We start from the raw sequence: 22,500 nt of genomic DNA on the forward strand, positions 1-22,500 counted from the left end.
TTATAGCAACGCCTATAGCAACGCCTATCATAAAAAGTCAGGACATTTGCCTAGGCCTATATCAAATATTGCTTTACATTTTCTCATATGATTTGGACTCATAACAGCCTACAAATTGTGCTGAAAATAAATGAATTAGACCTATACATAATTTATTCATATTCTGATCAAAGTGGCTGAAATCCTCCTCAGGTGAAATCCAGCAATAAACTGTCACAAAATTGTTGCTTACCTATCCAAAATGCAATTACCTGTCAGTTAGTCAGGAAAACTTTAGGTAATTCCATCAGTTCAATGTTCTGGTAAGTAGACTGACTACATCCACAAAGTGTCATTACACAAAAGCTTTAACATCTGTTTTCATGAACTGGCAGAAGAAATGACAGGTAAGCCTGAAAGTGAATACCCAGACTAAGGTTACTGAATTCTGTGGTTATGAATGAGAGAAGAGAGAGAGAGAGAGAGAGAGAGAGAGAGAGAGAGAGAGAGAGAGAGAGAGTTTATAGGTTGTCCCAGGCAATGCTAGGTTGGTCAGCTAATATATAGGATATATATATATATATATATATATATATATATATATATATATATATATAGATATATATATATATATATATATTTATATATATATATATATATATATATATATATATATATATTAGCTGACCAACCCAGCATTGCCTGGGACAACTGAATGACATCCTATAAACTCTCTCTCTCTCTCTCTCTCTCTCTCTCTCTCTCTCTCTCTCTCTCCTCATTCATTATCACAGAATTCAGTAACCTTAGTCTGGGTATTCACTTTAAGGTTTACCTGTCATTTCTTCTGCCAGTTCATCAAAACTGATGTTAAAGCTTTTGTGTAGATGGCACTTTGTGGATGTAATCAGTTCAGTCTATATATATATATTTATATATATATATATATAGGAATATCTATATATATATCTATTCTATTGAGATATCTATATATATCGATATAGATATCTAGATATATATAAATATATATATATCTATATCTATATATATATATATAGATATATATATATATATATTATAGTGATATATCTATATATATATATTATCTATATATATATATATATTAAGATACAGAGATACATCTATATAGATATAGTATACTATATATATATATATATTATATAGTATTTTCTTATTATCTATATATATAATATCTATATCTTATATATATAGATATATATATATATATATATTATAGTATATATATCATATATATATAATATATATATATATATCTATATATCTATATATATCGATATAGATATATATATATAGATATATATCTATATATAAGATATATATATAGATATATGTATATATATATATATATATAGATATATATATACTATATCATTCGAGCTACTAATGTCCTTTAATATCTAATTCGCTCTACCTCGAAATTGATGTTTTCATATATGTACCGAAGGGGAATTTTAGTTGATGATAATTTCGTCCCCTCATGGGATCGAACTAAAAATTCCCCTTCGGTACATATATGAAAATATATCAATTCCAAGGTAGAGCAAATTAGATATTAAAGGACATTTGTAGCTCGAATTTATATGAATCACAGTGAAGTGTATAATTATTCATATATATTATATAATATATATAATATATATATATATATATAATATATATATATATATATATATCGAATAGCTATAGCAACCTCTTAACTTACTAATTTATTCACAGTTATAGGATAAGCTTATCAATACAAAGCCTAAGATCCAAAGGAAGAAACAAATATAGAAACAATGATGCTCACAGCAATATACACCCACGTCCGATATGTTAGAATGAAGTTGACATTAACCACTTGGCAACACTATTTGACGTAATGTAGATAAGTAGTAAAACTGTGATGATCCAGCGGACATAATAGAGGCACAGTTGCACTGTAATGCATCCTTACTAGGATGTAGTAGCGCTGAGTATCCTAAGCTACTCATATCAACAAGAAAGGAGTTGGAGAAGAAAGCTTAAAATTAAACAGGCAAGCTAAGAGATGAAGTATATCTTTATTTCTTTATTATATTTGCGCTGTGATATTTATATGAATTACAATTAATTAAATTTAGATCATTTTTCATTAAAATTGCTCGAAATAAAAGTTATATAACATACATTTTCAAGAGTTTGTATTACAACAAGAAACTAAGCAATTTACTTTGTGATCTAAGACTTCATGCTAGACCTAGATTGCACGAAACCTCTGTTGCCAGATGTATGACTGAGTGTAATTGTACAATCACGTGCGTCAATGAAATGAATAGAAGATTTCTTGACATTTATCAGATTCATGATTTCAATATGATATCTTTTCAAAAGAAAGGATATTATATTAATTGTGATGTTTGAAGAATATAAACAGTGCATCATTTGATGGCATAAAAAACATAGATACATAGATAATTAAACATACATGCCTGCACACTATGTATAAAAAACATGGACATACAAGAATGGATTCATAGTTTTAACTTTTAGATTTATAGAATCTAAAAAATTAATCCTTAAATTCAACATAATTTTTATGTAATGGGTCCTGAGAATCTCATGCTTATCAACTTACCTTCAGGGCAATGTTGACGTCCATCACACCAAAGTTCTGATGGTATACACGCTCCTAATTCAGGACACAGTTCTTTGCATGGAACATCATGAATCTCTTCACGCCATCCCCCTATGCCTCCTGCTGTAGGTGAAAAGAAATCATCCAATTCAATGGGTTTCCATGTAGTAAGCCAGCGCAGTCGAAGGTCAGAGGAGCTCCTGGGTTTCCAAACAAGCACAAGAGAAGATTCGCCTTCATTATCCTGGAAATCAAGTTTTTCACTTTCAGGATCATCCCCATCATTATCTCCCTCTTCCCCACCACTTATATTTGCTCTGTCCTCTTGTGGTGCATGTATAGTTCCTGTATTTGTATTTGGGGGTGGCCAGAAGAACTTGATTGCGGATGTTTTATCTGGTGCAGGACATACCCCCAACACAGGTTCAGCTTTGCCTGGTACATGGAAGAACAATCGAGTGTCTGTCTGACATGTACCATTGTCAAGACTAGCACCTGGCAACGTTAGATAAAGAGCATGATTAGGAGGTGTTTTTAGCAACCACGGAAATCCTTCACAACTCAACAGATTTGGTGGAGATGGTGAAGTTGCCACAATTTCCCCAGCAGCACCAGTCAAGATCCTGGTTGATCCCTTGCATAGCTGGGCTTTCACAAATTCAAAAGTCACATTGAAAGAATAGTCTCTATAATCTTCATAAGGTAACATACCTTTAATTGTAAAGTTGAGGGTGAGATCTGGGCCATGTGATTTTCTAGTAAATGGTATTACATCTGTTGAACAAACACATGCTAATGGCAACTCTACACCAGACCACGGCCATTCAGATACAGACACCTCCATATGTGAGTTTCCTGATGGCAAACACTGCCAAGCTTTTGTTTGATGATTGGATTGCGTTCTGCAAGAAGAAGAGCCTGTTTTGATGTTGTTGATTGTTAGTCTAATAGTCTGGTCTGCAGCTCCAAGAAAACGCCAGGAACAAGTTATTGATGTTCGCCCTCCACGACCATAAAGAAATACATCTCTTGGAGCAGTAAATGTAATATTACCTTCAGTTTCCGCCCCACTGCGAATCTCTCTGTAGCATGGATCCCCAGTCCAATCTCCTGTTTGTTGGCGGTCTACAAATTCATATCTATGAGAGAAAAAGGGACAAAAGAATTATCTTAAACAACTGGGAACATGATTGATCATTGGTGAATAACATTTACTATTCTCAAGATATATAAAAGTTTTTAGCAATATAACTACTACAGTTTAGGTGATTATGATTATTATATTCAAAATTGGAGAAAAATCTCTCGTCAGAAAAATTAAATGATATACAGAATGATAGCATTTGGTCCTAAACAGCCTTGCTGGTTATATTTTCATGAAATCTACATACTTATTAATTACCTGAGTAAAAATGATACTTTAGTGACAACACTGCCATCCCCAAAGTGTTGAGTTACAGCCATATGTTGACCTGTTGATACATATGATTCTTTGGTGTCACAGGGGCGCACGTGTGATTCCTGCAAAAGGCGCCTTGCCCTGTCACATGTATGTGGCTCAGTATCATGACAGTGTTCAGCAACAATGCTACCATCATTGTATTTGCCATCAATAATAGTAAGCTTCGTTGAACAAGACTTGGTTTGATGCTTTGTTAGTTGTGTTTGACGTAGATATTGAACAAAGGTCAACCATACTACTTGACCTGGATTACCAATGAATTCCCATGTACAAGTGGTGTTTGGAGGAACACTATGATTAGCACCTTCTACCCATCCTGTCTGGTTAGAACTGCTCTGAATCTGTACATGGCAATTCTCACCAATTTCGATCTTCGGGACAAAGCGTGTCTCAGCCTTTAGCTCAAAGCCAGCAACGTGAGTCCATGGAACTTCATGGTTTGGAGAATCAAAAGGAGATGTTGTAAATTCAATGAGAATATCTGGTCCAGAAGATACTATTTCTGGTACAATGTCACCTCGACAGAATGTAACTAAGACAGGAGACCTTGTGGAATTTCCATCATAAACACGAACATAATCACCAACGTAATAACAGTCTTCATAAAGTTTGAGACTCCTCACAGCTGTATCATGGGCTTGAGCAAGACTCTTCACATGAACCAATCGTCCATCTTCTTGACTAAGTGAAATCAAAGCCTTCTTCCCTTCAGGCGATCTACTTTGCTTTAAGTGATAATAACATGTGGTGTTCCGAGGATACATCCCTGGGAAATTTGGAGATTGTACAAAACACGGTCGCTGGTCGCAGTTAGAGAAAAGAGCATTGCATACTGTAGTTTGATCACGGAGGCCAAGATACTTGGGAGCCTTCAGTATTCCATACCTCACAACTGCCGACTCTCGGCGTAAGAATTTATACGTCATTTTTAGATAAAATTCTTTGACAGCATCTAGTGCTGTAAGATCATCATCTACTGGTAAACGAGTAACGATAACAGAGACTGAAGGCGTCTCTGAATAGTACATCACGATGCCAACACCGTCACCACACCAAAATCCTGGCCTGAAATGTTTTGCAGTTTTCATTTAATTAATTGTCATGATTTAGGCCAAAGATTTTTTATACAATATAACCTCTCAAAACCAGAAAAAAATAATTGATTCATACTGACGACTGCAAAGAATGTGGCAGTGACCTTAAAGAATGTTTTTTCATACTTTTATTTTATAAATGAATTTACCAATTATCCAATTACTGTTAATCAAAACATATTAAGTGACATTTCTTTTTCATAATTACCTGTACATACGTTGATTCTCAATAACTTGCATGTGTCCGTGCGGACACCCATTTTCAGTATGAGAGTTGAACTTTCCAATGCTAAATTTATGGAAGGCAAGCTGCACAAGGTCTCCATTGGGGCCCCCAGCAGCTACCAAAGTCAAGTTGCAGATTGGCGGTCTCTTATTCTGTGTCGGCCAATGTACAAAAAGTTCATAGGTTTTGCCAACTGTTCCGTAGTACACCCGGTTACACTCTGGAATGTGAAAACATAAGATTGGTTTTCTTTTATTTACTGGATCACATTTTAGTAACTGAAGCTCACTGTGGTTGACGGGAATTGTGTGTCTGTGTGAGTGTGTGTGTGTTAAAGAGAGAGAGAGAGAGAGAGAGAGAGAGAGAGAGAGAGAGAGAGAGAGAGAGAAAACTGCTGATGTAAAAGAAAACTTTGAAGCGAAAGTTGAGAAAGTTAAATTCCGATCAATAGCTTAATGAACTTAGTAAAAAAAAGTTGTAAAGAAATTTCTAGAACACAGATCCTTTGCTCGTCTTGCTTTCCTTCCAAGAAAGATATAAAGATCTCTTATAGTTAAAACGACGGAAAGGAAATTTACATTAAAAGAAGGACGTGGATTAATCTGAAGTGGAAAGATTTCAACCCAGGGATATAGCTCATCGAGATTTTCCCAAATATTTTTTAACATATGGTAATATATTTTTGTTATTGAGCGCTGAGAACCAGAGATAGAAAGACATCTGTGAATAATACAAGGTATACACTCCGAATAAAGATGGGGTCAAAAGTGAAGTCAGACTCTGTTGATTGAAAAGAAAAAAGAAAAAAAAAAGGTTGATGATGATTGCACTCTGTGAAAAAATATTTGATAGTTCTTCTTCCTCAGGGTTCTATCCTTGGCCCTTTCTTACTTTTGATTTACATTAATGACATTGATGTAGGTTTAACTACCAAGATAGCCAAATTTGCAGATGAAACCAAACTAGGTGTAAATGCAGCAGACCCAGATGCAGTGGAGAATTTAAGAAATGATCTAATGAAAATAGGAGAGTGGTAAAAAAAATGGCAAATGCCTTTTAACGTGGGTAAGTGTGAAGTCTACAAATGGGAACAAACAACCCTCATGCCAGCTACATGCTGCTTCGGAATGAAATGAATAGTGTAGAACAAGAGGAGGACCTTGGAGTCATTATTACCAAGGACTTAAAATCCACAAAACAGTGCATAAAAGCTGAAAAGAAGGCACAGAAACTAGTGGGATACATACAGAGGCAGTTCAAATACAGAAACAAGGAAACTGAAAGGAATAACAAAAGTAGACAGTAACCTGTTTACGTTAAACGAAAACCAGACAAGAAATAACGGATGGAAACTAGAACTGAAGAGATACAACACATCCCACTGTGGGAACTTCTTTACAAGAATAACCTGCCACCAGAAGTTGTAAACAACAACAGTGTGGAAGATTTTAAAAGAAAGCTAGACAGAATCATTAGGACACTGAATGCACAGTAAAACCTGCTCCTAGAGGTAAGTGAGCTCGGATGGACTAGCAAGTCTTTGAGACATCCTAATCCTTGTAACTCCTTGTGACTCTTACACCGAATGATTTTGCGCGGTTTTTTTAACCATATTAGCATTACAATATGTAATCCTTCATAGCAAACAATAGTTTTGAGATTTCATGTGCTACTGTCCCTCTCTTCCAGATCTATAAATGAAGTTGAATCTTAAGTCTGTTTCCATGTGCTGTCATTACATATTTTCTTAAAAGGCGTCCATTTTCGTTTACATATCCTAAATTCGCACTGTAAATGATGCTAGTCAGCCACCGAAACAGCTTTCAACTTTGCTCCTCGAAAACGTCGATTTTTAATGGGGCAAAATTCATATCGGTCCTGTCAAAGCTGCTAAAAGCTTTGTATTTTTAACCATTGTATCGAGTTTGTTTATGTCCCTTCCACAACTATGAAGTTAAAAAATTATTTGTTTTAAACATTACTATACGATTTTCAAAGTTCATTCTGTGATTTTCGTCCTAAAAGTAAATTACTCCAGCCATTTACTCTTGTGGCTTCTACATGCTCTGTCAGTGTGGGGCAGACGAAACGAAAATGCATTATATAAAGAAGAGCATATATACTGTCTTTGACGGTATGATTCTTTTATCGTATGAAAAAATATTTAGTATGTGGTAATGAAGCACATTCGCAGATTGAACCACAGTATGTCGACTTGTATGGCTGCTATTTATATGTTTATGCTTTTATCTTTAATGATTACAAAAATATATTGTAAACCAATGCTTTTCAGGACCAGTTCTTATAATAAATTATACTTGAACATACAACTTTATTGAGCATGTAAATACTTCTATACAGTAAAAGCTATTCGATTATAATCATCTATGAATTTACTACATTATCATTTTCATTTGTTTATAAAAACTTCAGACCTACTTTCATTTATCGTCAAGGTCTCTAATATGTTAATGAATTGAATAAGGACAATGTTAAATACAAACATTTAATAATGTATGCTAAATTTTCTCGTATGCTTAATTTTCTAACGTCCGTGCTTGCAACGCGCGCCAAACAAAGGTGATACCCCTTCTACACTGAGGGAACTCAAATTAACCACTAAAAATAACACAGACACGCCCCAAGGAACAGACAGTATGATGAAAATATGAGTATCAGCTATGAAAGGTTACCTACGTAGCGCATGTGAGTCTTCGATTGTGGAATCTGTTAAACATACATACAGCCTATACCCAAACTACAGCTCCTCCGAAGAGGCGGGTGAAAGATTATATCGTTAACAGGTGGTTTTGGACAACACGGCCACTGAATTATCGTCTGTTCTTACAGGGAGGTGTAGGCATGCAAGTGTACATTGCTAATGTCCTAGGTATCATTAACGGCAGAAAAACAGTGTAGTACTTCAGGATTCAGGAAAACAATTGAATTCACTAATGCCCCCAAATAACAATAAGACACCACCAATTAGGCAAAGACCAAAGAATATACTCAAAGCTAAGTTGAGATTCTTAAGACAGGCTGAAAATAAATGTGCTGAATCTTGCAAAATTAGTACTGACAAAACTACAACAATACCTATTAATATATGCAAATACTGAATGTTCATGGAGGGAGCCATTGAATGGGTAGAGAACTAACATGCAAAGGGATAAACGTCAAGAAGTATCTTTCACAAAAAAAAGAAAAAAAAATCTTTTACAGAACTAAGATATTCAAATACTCAGAGCAAAAACAGAGAAAATACATGATTAAAAACCAGGTCATTAAAACTTTCCATCTTAAGATTATTAGCTCATAGGTTGAGGAATGCAGTGCCATTACTGACATGTCTTTATGGCACTCAAAAGAAATAAATATATAATGTTATTAGACTCATTGCATGAACTCTAATGAAAACAAGAGGATATATTCTCAGTGTGACTAGAGGAACATAGTTTTTGTACTTAAAAACATAGAACGAATAAGAGGTATTGCTAACTAAAAAACATAATAAGCGAGTCAAGATCCTACACAAAGAATTACACACCCCTAACCTATGAGTGAATTCTTTGTAACCTTCAGGAGGGCTGGTAAGCAAGATTTTTCTGCAGCAACAAAGAAAAATGTACCCTTTAAAGTCTAAAACAGGGGTTCCCAAATCAGGGGTCGAGACTCCAAGTGGGGTCGGAATGCCCATTATGTGGGGTCGTAAACATGCCATGGAAATAGGTGTACAAAACCTCCAAGCAGTGGGTACAATGTATCATGGTAAATTCCATGATTTCTATAGTAACAGTTACTATAAATAATGAGAGCAAAAATTGATCAAATGCTGACCAGTCCTAAAAGTTAGCTACTCATGATATCAGACGCCAGGAGGTACAGTATGCGCTTGTAATGCTACAGTTATAACTGAGCAGCATGTTATGTAGTGTTAAAATAGTATCACCATATTGCAACTGCCAAATCTGAGGAGTGGCACGTTAAGAACTTATGAAGTGTTAAAATAGTATCACTATTTTGTAATTGTCAAATCTGAGAATTTCATTTATGATTAGGTGTCCTTTTTGTAAGTAAAACTTAAATGTTTTTTGTTTCTCTTTTACTTAAATAACACCATATGACCAATATTCTCAGTAATGCTGTAAGTGTAGAAATAAATATAACTTCATGGGATATATATATATATATATATATATATATATATATATATATATATATTATATTGTGTGTGTGTGTGTGTGTGTGTGTGTATAATTTATTTTGACTTGGGGTCACACTAAACAGTTGAAAATGCTCCATGGGGTCGAGCGAAGAAAAGGTTGGGAAACCCTGGCCTAAAACATAAGTAGAACTAGTGCATTGTGAACCTTAGCACTTAAAACTAATTTTGCTTCCTCCGCTGCAAGCAAAGCCACTTGCACCCTCACCAATTGCAACAAATAACTCAAGCAGTACCTTATTGATATTTACCCCTTGATTCAACAGCTGTTTTTTCGGCCTCGTTTAAAGAAAATGGGAGACTTTTCGACAAGACAAGCAGTTAATAACTAATGCAAAAGCCTTTGAAGCCTCTCACCATAAGCGAGACAATGCAACGATTCACACCCATGCCTTCTGTCTATAACTAAAGCAAAACCAAAGAAGTATATTAACTCATAACTAACATACAGGCCATGTCAGGTTTACAATTGTTTATAAGGGTTGAAACGGAACAGCCTTGTTTAGCTTGTTCTATTGTTTTACCTGCCCTTCTGTTTTTGTTTTTGGTGAGGCGAGGTGGCGTCTGTCCCTTTGTGTTCGTTCATTGCCGGCAGTTCGGTTTAGCACAGCAGCAGATCAAGGTCATGGCAGCATTAGCAGTATTGGAGTAACAGGTATTCGCTACTTGTTGAAATATATGGCTGAAGGATGTATGATGACTAAACCATAACCATGGGTGGAGTTCCTCACATGACAGCACTATGGCGGTTTCAACTTAATGCATTTTGTTGTTTTGTCCTTTTAACGGCTGATGTTGGTATGTTATCACCGTTTGAAATTACTGAAATTATGAGTGTGAATGCTACAGCATATTTGATTATTATTGATCATGTGGTTTTTGTTTATGCAGCCTGGGTGATTGTATTAATTATTATTGATGTTATTATTTGCCAATGTGGCAAGTGTATGGGTCTGGTGATTTTGATATTGTAATTAGGCTAAGCAATGTATAGCTCTGGTTATCATGGTAATTATTTGACTTGTTAATTTTGTGGACTGCTGCTGTATGATTCATGTGTTTGGTTATTATATTTTAGGTAAACTCTGAACTCGCCTGTAAATATGTACATAACTTAGTGATAATAAACTAGTTTTTAGTGAAAAAGTTTCTTGTGAATTTTTTTTTTTATAAATTTTTACTTTTCAGGGAGATGTCAGGTTTTATAGTTGCGGTTTATATGGGTTGAAATGGAGCAGCATAAATGCTACAGCATATTTGATTATTATTGATCATGTAGTTTTTGTTTATGCTGCCTGGTTGATTGAATTTGTTATTATTGATGTTATTTTTCCCAATGTGATGAGTAAGTGTATGGCTCTGGTGATTTTCATATTGTAATTATGCTGAGCGATGTATATCTCTGGTTATCATGGTGATTATTTGATGTGTTAATTTTGTTGACTGCTGCTGTATTTTTTATGTATTTGGTTATATTTTAGGTAAATCCTGAACTCTCCTGTAAATATGTACATAACTTAGTGATAATAAACTAGTTTTTAGGTACTTTGATGGTTATGGTTAATCTTGCTCCCTCTTTAATTTGTCTCTGGGCTTCCTAGTCACTCCAGTTCTGGTCTTAACTTGAGCAGATTTATTTTAGAACCAAAAACTCAAGTCGAAAGTTACCACGAGAAACTATCTAATTGGCAAACTTGCTCACTTGTAACTCCGAACACACTGAGAGCAACAGCTCTCGCACTATTTTACTCTACTGCCGAATATTGCTCGGCAGCATGGGCAAGATCAAGCCACGCTCGTAAAATGGATCCTGGGCTTAACTCGTGTAGAATAATAACTGGCACCTTGAAACATACGCCATTTCCCGCACCATACAGATTGGCAGGTATTTCACCACCACACATCCATAGAGACATCTATGCGGGAACACAAAAGCATCGTCATGAAAATGATACGAGACACCCCCTCTTTGGTCATGGGGCCTCAGGAAGAAGACTGAAGTCCAGGAAGAGCTTAACGACCGTCCATTGTTTGGATCCTGAACAGTCAGCCCAACATAGGCTCGAAAAGTGGAGAGAATGGGACCACTACCCACCAAATGCCGCCATCCAGATCCCAAATGAACAACTTCCACTTCCAAGTGGAACAACCCTCTCAAGAAAAGACTGGTTTAACATTAATAGAGCAAGGACCGAAATGGGTAAGACTGGAAGCAACACCTATAAATGGCGATTCTCACCCACAAGTGAGTGCCAGTGGGTGAGTGCTAGTGTGGCTATCCAGTACAAACAATGCAACACATCCTTCATGAATGTGAACTTTGACCTATCAGCACAGATCAAGACCTCTTGAACACCAATGAAGCAGCCAAGCAATGGATCACTAGTACTGGTGCGACAAAATATGATGATGAGATCAAAAATGGTTCATGATAGCTGTCACTTCCTTTCACTACAGCAGAGGCACACACACAAAACTCCATTCTATAGAAATGAAGAAGCAAACGACTTTACAAGAAAAAGCAGTGTATCAGGCATCACTCCAGAGAATCACTGTTTGGCGGGCCTACCTTGAAAGTTCAAGAACTGCCGGATGGTACATAGAAACCATCAGTCCTCAACTACATTATTTCCAGAGAAACTACATGGAACTTAACTTAGCAGTAATTACTTACATACTAACGATGAGATATCTGAATATTTGTTCAAATATTTTAAAACACTTTCTCCTGAAAAAAAAATCAGGTTAAATGAGAAATTTCTTCTCATTTCAGGTCTTTCCAAATGCAGTGCCCCATTGGCATCAACTCCGATTTACAAGCAACTAAGATGAGTGACACCCAGAACCAACCCATCTCTGAAAAGTCCTGCAACAGTCTATTTAAAGCTCCAAAACTGAATGAAGAAGCCGAGGAAGAATTAGTAAAAAAAAATGCATTCACTAAATCATCATAAACACGACTAACTTCCTAAAATTGATAGGATATCAATAATTTACAGACAACACTACATCCAGAATTGACTGTGTTCTATTTGGTATTTTTGTCTTAATTATGTGTGGACTGCTGACTGTTTCAGTTAAAGTTGGTTTCAAGTACAAGTCCATATTGACAGAAGAGTTGTTAGGGATGACCAGCGGTACTTATCATTAGCAGCCCTTTTAGATAAACAGCCCTGTATCCATAGCTATAACCAATAAAAAGTGTTACTGTGTGCTAATGTATTATATATTTGGCAATGTGTGTATGTATGTATGTATGATTGGTATAGGCGCCCGGGACGTCGGTCTGACGGGACTGAGATTCGGAACGGAGATGGGTTTCCACCCCAGGAAGGTCGAGACCTACGTTATAATGGGGTTTCATCCCACCTCCCCCCCACGCCCCCCGCCCTCCGAAGGGGTGGGGGTGAGAAGGGATTCCCTGCAACAAAGCTGGTTCTGACCGTGAAATGGGGCTGTTATGGCCGTAGATTTAGTTACTTTACGAATTTATCATCCACAATAGTTAAAAACACTAGCGAGTCGCTTATATGAAGCTGCAGATGAACATGCTTTTTAGTAATGATTGGTAAATTGTTATATTTAATTATAGACACACACACACACGCAATATATATGTGTAGATATAAATATATGTTTTATATATATATACAATATACTATATATAGTATATATATATATATATATAATAATATATATATATTTGGCGATGTGTGTATGTATGTATGTATGATTGGTTTTGCGGCAGATTTCAGTCTTATCATGATAATTGGGAACACTTGCCCTAGCAGCATGAATTTTGTTAACATTGAGTTCCCCCGTTCTGTGAGGTTATTAGCTGAGTAATGTTCCTGCGCTAATTAACAGAGATATTTTTGGCTTCACCTTATACATCAGAAAATCAGGGGAATTTTCATTGAATTCATCACAATCAATCAAGTGTCAGTTTTCTTCAGTTTCGAGCTCATAAGGACCTCTATATACATCAAAATCAGGGGCGTTCTTATCCGTGCTAATTCTTCCATTGAATTCATTGAATCACGTGTCCAGTTTTTTTTCTTTTAGTTTTGTGCTCAAATGTGGATTTTCGAAAATCAGAGCGTGTATGTAAGTTAAAAATACATTTCACTTCATCAATCGAAGAAAGAAAAGTTTTACCACAGTAGGGAAGCCAGTAATGACATTTATTTTAGTCCTGATTTGCATATGTGAGTATGCGTGTGTGTATGTCTACGGTTAAGTCTACTCCTACATTTTTCAAAATTTATTGTTTTTCCTTTGCAGCAGCAGTTGAAGTCCAACATACAAATGCCACCTAAGAAAAGAACAAGGATTGGACGAAAAACCGAGGCAGCTTTGAGTGTTTCAGGAGAAAGATCAAATGAGTCTAATGATCAGAAAGATTCCAGGCTCGAGAAAATGCGAACTAATTCATTTTGATATCAATTTTTAAGGATGTTGTTTGTTTTGTCAGATTTGCATTCCTCATAATTCAGGTCGTGGTACTGTATTCAATTGTTGCTTGATTTTTCTATTTTCTTTTCATAAACTATACTCTGGGTTACACGGACCAATCTAGCTAGTAAAAAATATTGGGCTAACTTAGCCGTTCACTCTTTTTTGAATTAAAATAACAGCTTCATGTAAAGAGTAAAGTAAAAGCATAACCTTATTGTTGTGATGTTTTTGAGAACCGTGTGATATTTTTTTTATAAGTTTTTGTTCCATTGTTTCTTAACGATATCTTGTAGACAAAACATGTCAATGTCATTAATGTCCTCATAAAAGGTACTTATTGCCTGTCATACACTTGTCACATTCAGATACCGGACTGAAACCTATAGCGACCTTAGATTTTGAGAAACAGGGCACTTAAGGGATTAGCCCAATAGTTAATTAGATTTCCCACCCTCTCATGTGTGGTTCTTCTGACTTGACCTTTCACCCTCAACTTGTTTGTCATAGTATCATTAACCTGCATATGCATTCCTGCCTACTGACCCAAATCTCTCGATCCAATTTACCACACCATTGTAACCTTTTTTTCCATACCCTTTTCTGCTGGCATTCAATGACCTTTCTAGGTACCTGAAAGGATTAGAGGCAGACATGAAAGGACCCAAGGAGATCTTCACCATTTTGAGAGAGCCCATCGAATTGCATTCCACCCAAGGCTATTCTCACGGCATTACACCCTATCAAAGTGGTGTCACGCCTGAGTTCGACAACCTCAGCTCACCGATCTATATCGGTGAGCTGAGGTAGTCGGACTCAGGCGTGTGTCTTAGTGAGGAGCAATGGTTAGCTTCCCCTACTGCTGCCCCATCCAGAAGTCAGACTCTGTCTCGAAGCTGGGCCCAATGTCCCTATTGAAGCTGTCATACCTGAAAAACCTGGGCACTGTCAAATAAGAAGCGCTCTTTCTTTGTTTCTCTGGCGAAGAACTGTAAAAGACTAAAGTCCTTCAACTGACGCCCTGGTTATAACTTCACATGTCTCATCCTCGGCCAAGGTAACTGAATTGAAAGTTTGTTTGTCAGCCCTTCACCTACTAATCCTTGTACTCATTCCTTGTATCAACTGTTTCTCTCATTCCCATACTTTATCATCCTGTCTCCTTCAGAGATCCACGTGAGTTAGTCTGTGAAACTGTGATACTCTTGTAAAATCATTGTGGAAGTCAGTGGCAGAACTACTGTGGGTGCAGGAGGTGCAATGCGCCAGGGCCCACTGTGATTGGGGCCCCATCTGGCCCCATCATAATGTCTTAGTAGATTGATTTGGTAATATATTTGTAAATATGTTTAGGCAATAAAAATAATGAAAATATAAATGATAATGATGATGATCATAGTAGCAGTAGTAGTAGTGGTAATATTAATAGCTTTTTTTCTTATCTATACTATATTATCATCATTATCATTATATTATCCTCATTATTAGCAATTATAATAATAACAAAAATAACAATAATGATAACAATTATAATAATAGTTGTAGTAATAATGATGGTACTATAGTATAGACAAGAATAAAAGTTATGATAATAATACTAATAATAATCACAAAATCTTAATCACGATTATGATGACAACGTGACTTTTAATAATTTGTTAAGGTTTTAACATTTTCACACCTGGTATTCTAATATATATATATATATTATATATATTATATATATTTATATATATATATATATATATATATATATATATATATATATACATACATGTATATATATATATTATATATATATATATATATATTTATATGTATATATATATATATATATATATATATATATATATATATATATATATATATATCTGTATATATATATATATATATATATATCTATATATATATATACATATACTATGTATATCTATATATATATATATATATATATATATATATATATATATATGTATGTAGTATATATAGTGCATGTGTGAAAATGTTAAAACCTTAACAAAATATTAAAAGTCACGTTGTCATCATAATCATGATTACAACCTCATATATATATATATATATATATTATATATATATATATATATATATATTACATGCTGTTACTTTTATAACACATATATCTTCTCTTAATGCATATATCTTCTCCTTGACTGTATGAAATGTTAGTAAAGAGTTTTGCAACATTCTCAGATTCCTTATTTAGCTTAGAGTTATAGGATGTCTAAAATGTATGTTCAGATTTCACATAACATAATTTAAAAGTTAGTATAACATAGAATATGAAGAAAGAGAGAGAGATTAACTTTGTCCGTTCCAAGATAGAAATTGTTTCCACAACCTGTCAACACCTCAGATTAGAGGAACTCGAGATCTTCGTGTTGTTTGGAAACCTGTCACCGCGTCTGATAAGGACTTCTGTTTCGACGAGTACGTGTCTTTGTTGAGTATACAATGTACAATACTGGTTTCATAATGTGTATGTCTTTGTCGAAACCATGCGAAGATTTCACGATTTTTTTGTATGGTTACGTCCTATTAGAAGTTTCTAGGAAGATTGCATCATCTTTCGCATGCCCAAAACGTTTTGGGCGAAATCCACTGTCCAGCTTCCGTGCAAAAAGAAAGAGATTCATTACAGACTTTGAATTCCTGGCGTTTGGAGGTCTCTCTCTCTCTCTCTCTCTCTCTCTCTCTCTCTCTCTCTCTCTCTCTCTCTCTCGCACGCCACTTTTGATTTCAAATTAACGTAAAGACTTTAGTGTACGTAATTGTTGGTCGCTCACATTAGTGTACGTAATTGTTGGTCGCTCATATAAGCTTCAGATTTGATATTTCTTAGACTTATTTAGTATTATTAAGTGCTTTTTGTGGAATCTGAACAAACAATGTACAAGTGTGTAACAGCGCCTTTTCTTTTTTGAACTATTGTGAATTGGTGAAATAGTAACAGTGGTTTCATGAAACAAGTTTAAATTTTTACACATTGCAAATTTTTGTGCTTTGTGTTTGTTTCATTTGAAGTGATTTTTTTGTGCATTTATCCATTTACTTATTGAAGTGATTTTTTGTGTATTTATCCATTTTCTTTTTGAAGTGAATTTTTGTACATTGATCCATTTTCTTATTGAAATGATTTTTTGTTCATTTATCCATTTTCTTATTGAACTGTGTATTTTTATTTTTTTTATATTGTTTGATTAGTGCTTTTTACAATTTTGGTATTTTCCACATTTTTCTGTTTTCATTTGCATTCGCAATTTGATGAAATTAGTTATTTTCAATAATTAATCATTGCACACATAATTGAATTTAACACTTGTGAATTAATTTGCATTTACTTAGAATTCTTTTCAAGTTTCATTGTTGTTTAGCAATTGTGAATTAATTTCCAAATTTTAATTATTGCCTAACACTTTTGAATTTCGGTTGAATTAATTTTCTTGAATTTTGTGATAAATTAATTTTGATTTAATTTTACTTTAATTCAGGAACTAATTAAACTTTGCTTTGTTTTCAAGTAACAGTAAATTTCCCTGATATGTGAATTTCACTTATAAATTTTTAGTTTGATTATAAATTTTTGTATTTAAAATTTTATAAGGTAGAAACATAGAGTGGTAAGTGAGCTATTTTCCTTCAATTTACTTGAAGTGAGTCAGAACCAGGGAAGTACTTAGACTTCTGAAATCAGGGAAATACTTAGACTTTTACAATTGTTGATGGAGTGATGTCCTGTAATTAATTTAATTGCATATAAGATCATTGTTGTCTGTAGAGTATTCAGTCGTTTATTACCTGTGATGAAGATTCAGGTGTCTGGCTGTTGTGAGGTAACAATTAATGTTTAGTAAGTGTAGTAACCAGCTATATATATATATATATATATATATATATATATATATATATATATAGTATATATATATATATATATATATATATATATATATATATATATATATATATATATATATTCTATATATATATATATATATATATATATATATATAGTTATATATATATATAGCTGGTTACTACACTTACTAAACATTAATTGTTACCTCACAACAGCCAGACACCTGAATCTTCATCACAGGTAATAAACGACTGAATACTCTACAGACAACAATGATCCCTTAAACGACTTACCAGTACTGCAGAAAATCAGACTAAGTTCATCCAATCAGGTGTGAGGTAATCTTATATGCAATTAAATTAATTACAGGACATCACTCCATCAACAATTGTAAAAGTCTAAGTATTTCCCTGATTTCAGAAGTCTAAGTACTTCCCTGGTTCTGACTCACTTCAAGTAAATTGAAGGAAAATAGCTCACTTACCACTCTATGTTTCTACCTTATAAAAATTTTAAATACAAAAATTTATAATCAAACTAAAAATTTATAAGTGAAATTCACAATATCAGGGAAATTTACTGTTACTTGAAAACAAAGCAAAGTTTAATTAGTTCCTGAATTAAAGTAAAATTAAATCAAAATTAATTTATCACAAAATTCAAGAAAATTAATTCAACCGAAATTCAAAAGTGTTAGGCAATAATTAAAATTTGGAAATTAATTCACAATTGCTAAACAACAATGAAACTTGAAAAGAATTCTAAGTAAATGCAAATTAATTCACAAGTGTTAAATTCAATTATGTGTGCAATGATTTAGTAATCAAAAATTCTCCTAAAGATCTTCCAGGCTGCATATATGAAATTCCTTGCAAAAAGTGTGATAAAATCTATTACGGACAGACCGGGAAATCTCTTTCACAGCGTCTTAAGCAACATCAATATTCTGTGAGAACTGGGCAAATATCGAATGCATTATTTGTACATATGAGAGATTTAGACCATCCTATTAACTGGAGTCAAGCAAGAGCCTTAGTCCCATGTAATGACACAGTTAAAAGGAATATCATTGAATCTTGTTTTATCAAGTCAAATAATAGAAATGTTCTAAATTTAAGTCTTGGTTTTATTTAAACTTGATGCCTTCATAATGAAAAAAGTTGTAGATAAATATAAGCAACAAAATTAATATATTCAGTTTTTACATGTTTTGGACTGTAAAGATACTTTGTAATTTCGGTTAGGGTCAGAATATGTTTAAGTTTGTGACCGTGTGATATCCGATAATCCTGGATTATCCCTTTTAATTTTTACCCTTTTGATAATTAACCATCTGGTATTCCTGATCTTGTTTGTACCTGAGGCCTTCCTCTCCAATTGTACTTTAGTAGCCCCTTGACGATGTCTGAATAAAGACGAAAGCGCTTGGATTCCTGACTATCATTTCCCGTGGTATTCGCTTATTTATGAAGTCACGTGCATCTACTGTGATTTTTTAAGCATATAAATATATATATACATATATATATATATATATATATATATATATATATATATATATATATATATATATGTATATTATATATGTAATGAGGATATGATCCTCATTATTCATTTGGTAAACGTGTAACTCGAGCGTCAGGCAAACAACAAACAAATCTCTCTCTCTCTAAGCAACTAGCGGCTCGCGACTTTTCTTTCTCTCTCTCTCGCCAAGCGACCACTCTCTCTCTCTCTCTCTTTCTACTTCTTTCTCTCCACTCTAACAGGTAATCAAAATGAGATAGTTGCATTATAAAAAATACATTTATTAACAATGAAAAGATAACGAATCAATCAAGTATTACTGACTAACTTACTTCAGTTAAAAAACCCCAACTAAACAACAGTAAATGTCTAATAGTAATGGTCACACTACTGTCTATTTCCCCATCGGGGCTCCCTCGGGCCCCCTATAGTTCCTTGCCAGAACCGTCTGTTTCAAAGACATAAGAAACCACTCGTAAGTACACACATAAGTTTAACAACAAAGTCAAAGATTGAATATTCCCATAAAATGTTAAATAGGTAACAAGCCACTCTTTGGCTAAAATATTATAGGACTCACGCAACCAGCCGGAATATTTTAAGCACTATATTATAAAGAGACTTTCGCTGCGCTTCCACGGCATCTTGCCTTTCTCTCAAAGACGCCTCTATGCCAAAATCACCCATAGACTTGTGTACGGTACATTAAGAATAGAAGAGGCGCACACGCACATACGAACGCACAGTTCGACAATGCCTCACATTACTGGCTACAACCAATTTCACAAAGGCACTTTGGAAAGACCTATGAACTGTCGTACATTGACTTGTCTTTCTATGCAGTTTTCATATCACGCCACCCACAGAAACCATTGATCAGCTTTTTCTCGGGTCGTTACTTCTCCACATTCCAATAGGTCACAGCGAACATATTGGCAATATATAATATATAACCCTAGGAGTAATATATATATATATATATATATATATATATATATATTATATATATACATATATATATGTATATATATATATATAATATATATACGATCATATATATATATATATATATATATATATATTATATATATATATATATAGTGTAGACCACAGGGGAACTACACATATATCTATAACCCTAGTGAATATATGGTATATAAGTATACTATATATATATATATAGTATATATATATATTATATATATAATATCCATCATATATATTATATATATATATACTATATAGTTGTAGTCCACCACGGGACTACAACCATATATATCTATCTTCGTGAAAAAGGAAGACTAAAACATCATATATATATATATATATATATATATATATATATATATATATATATATATATATATATAGTTGTAGTCCACAGAACTACAACCATATATATCTATCTTCGTGAAAAAGGAAGACTAAAACCTCATATATATATATATATATATATATTATATATATATATATATATATATATATATATATATACATATATATATATATATATATATTAATATATATATATATCTATATACACATTATATATATATATATATATATATGTGTATATATATATATATATATATATATATATATATATATATATATAGATATATAAATATGTACAGGCAGTCCTTGGCTTACGACGGCGGTTCTGTTCTTGAGACGTGTTGTAAGACGATAATTGTTGTAAGCCCGAAAATCGTCAAAAATCCTAAGAAAACCTTACTTTTAATGCTCATTACTACGCGCTCGGCCACTCAAGACTACGATTATCAAAACATGAGGTACGTTTGGATTTGAAATTTGCTCGATGGTCCATTCTTTTACTTCTTTAATTACTGTCTGCTCTCATATATATAACTCAAATCCCCCTTTGCATCTTGTTCAGAGAAGAAATGAAGTGAACAAATATTTTTGACTTGTAACTAGAAGTGTTCATTTATATTGCTAATTCATCACATTGTTAAGTGACTTACATTCTCTGCCTTACGCAAAATCCCAATTATATTCATTGTATTCCTGGTCTGGACATTTCTATGTTATTATAATTATAGACATATATATAGAATAATATTATATTATATATATTATACTATCTATAATATATAATGATATTAATATGGCATATATACATATATACAACTATAAAAATATAGAGGATCAGACCCAGGAATACAATGACGATTACTTTTAAACAAAAAACTTATCCTGATGTTTTCGTAAATCATATTTACTTCTGGGATTTCTAACAAAAGTAAAACAGTAAAAAGGCATATACTATATATATATATATATATATATATATATATTATATATATATATATATATATATATATATATATATATATATATATGTGTGTGTGTGTGTGTGTGTGTGTATCATAATATAAAATAAGTATCAGTTAAAATTCAAATGACAGGTAAAATATCAAAATATATGATGAATAGACAAATAAGAAACTACTAGATTGCACAGTGCGAAAGGAAAGGTAAAACTCTAAAATGTATACAAAACTTACAAAAGACTAACAAAAGATTAACTGAAATAATATAAAAATATTAGTAAAAACGAACTAGCCTGGTGGTACAAAGAACAGAACAGAACTAGAAATAGCAACAAAGCAGGGGGAAGGAGAGGGAGAACTAAAAATGGAAACATTAAGACAAAAACAATTGGGTAGAGCTAGACTGTGTGTTTAATTGATGATCAAGCAGTTTAATCTTACGTGTTTCAAGTATAAATAAATCACTTTGGTTGTTACTATGGCCAATAACGCTAAAATTTTCATTTTTAATTACTATTTTACATAATTTAGAATGGGTGCGTATGTTAGATGCTTTCGGGTTGGAAATCCTAGTCCCCGTACCATCCGCAAAATTCAGTGTTGAAACTGAAAATAACAATGTCATCCTTTTCCTAATTGTATTAATACACACAAATAATTTAAAATATGTACATTCTTATTCTGGCATCCATCTTAATATTAAAATTTCAATATTTTCTTCCATGTTCT

At 33.4% G+C, this 22,500-nt stretch overlaps 1 protein-coding gene across 3 annotated transcripts in view; it reads right to left on the reverse strand.

The window, feature by feature from the left end:
• Positions 1-22,500, reverse strand: part of LOC135225787 (uncharacterized) — a 374,753-nt gene that overhangs the window by 97,148 nt on the left and 255,105 nt on the right. For all 3 annotated transcript variants that reach the window (XM_064265266.1, XM_064265265.1, XM_064265267.1), the window contains 3 exons: positions 5,382-5,619; positions 4,020-5,144; positions 2,618-3,756 (listed from right to left, as the gene is read on the reverse strand). In XM_064265266.1, coding sequence (XP_064121336.1) covers positions 2,618-3,756; positions 4,020-5,144; positions 5,382-5,619 — 2,502 coding nt within the window. The remainder of the gene's footprint in view (positions 1-2,617; positions 3,757-4,019; positions 5,145-5,381; positions 5,620-22,500) is intronic.

The sequence above is a fragment of the Macrobrachium nipponense genome, chromosome 13, assembly GCF_015104395.2.
Source record: "Macrobrachium nipponense isolate FS-2020 chromosome 13, ASM1510439v2, whole genome shotgun sequence".
Classification (NCBI taxonomy): Eukaryota; Metazoa; Arthropoda; class Malacostraca; order Decapoda; family Palaemonidae; genus Macrobrachium; species Macrobrachium nipponense.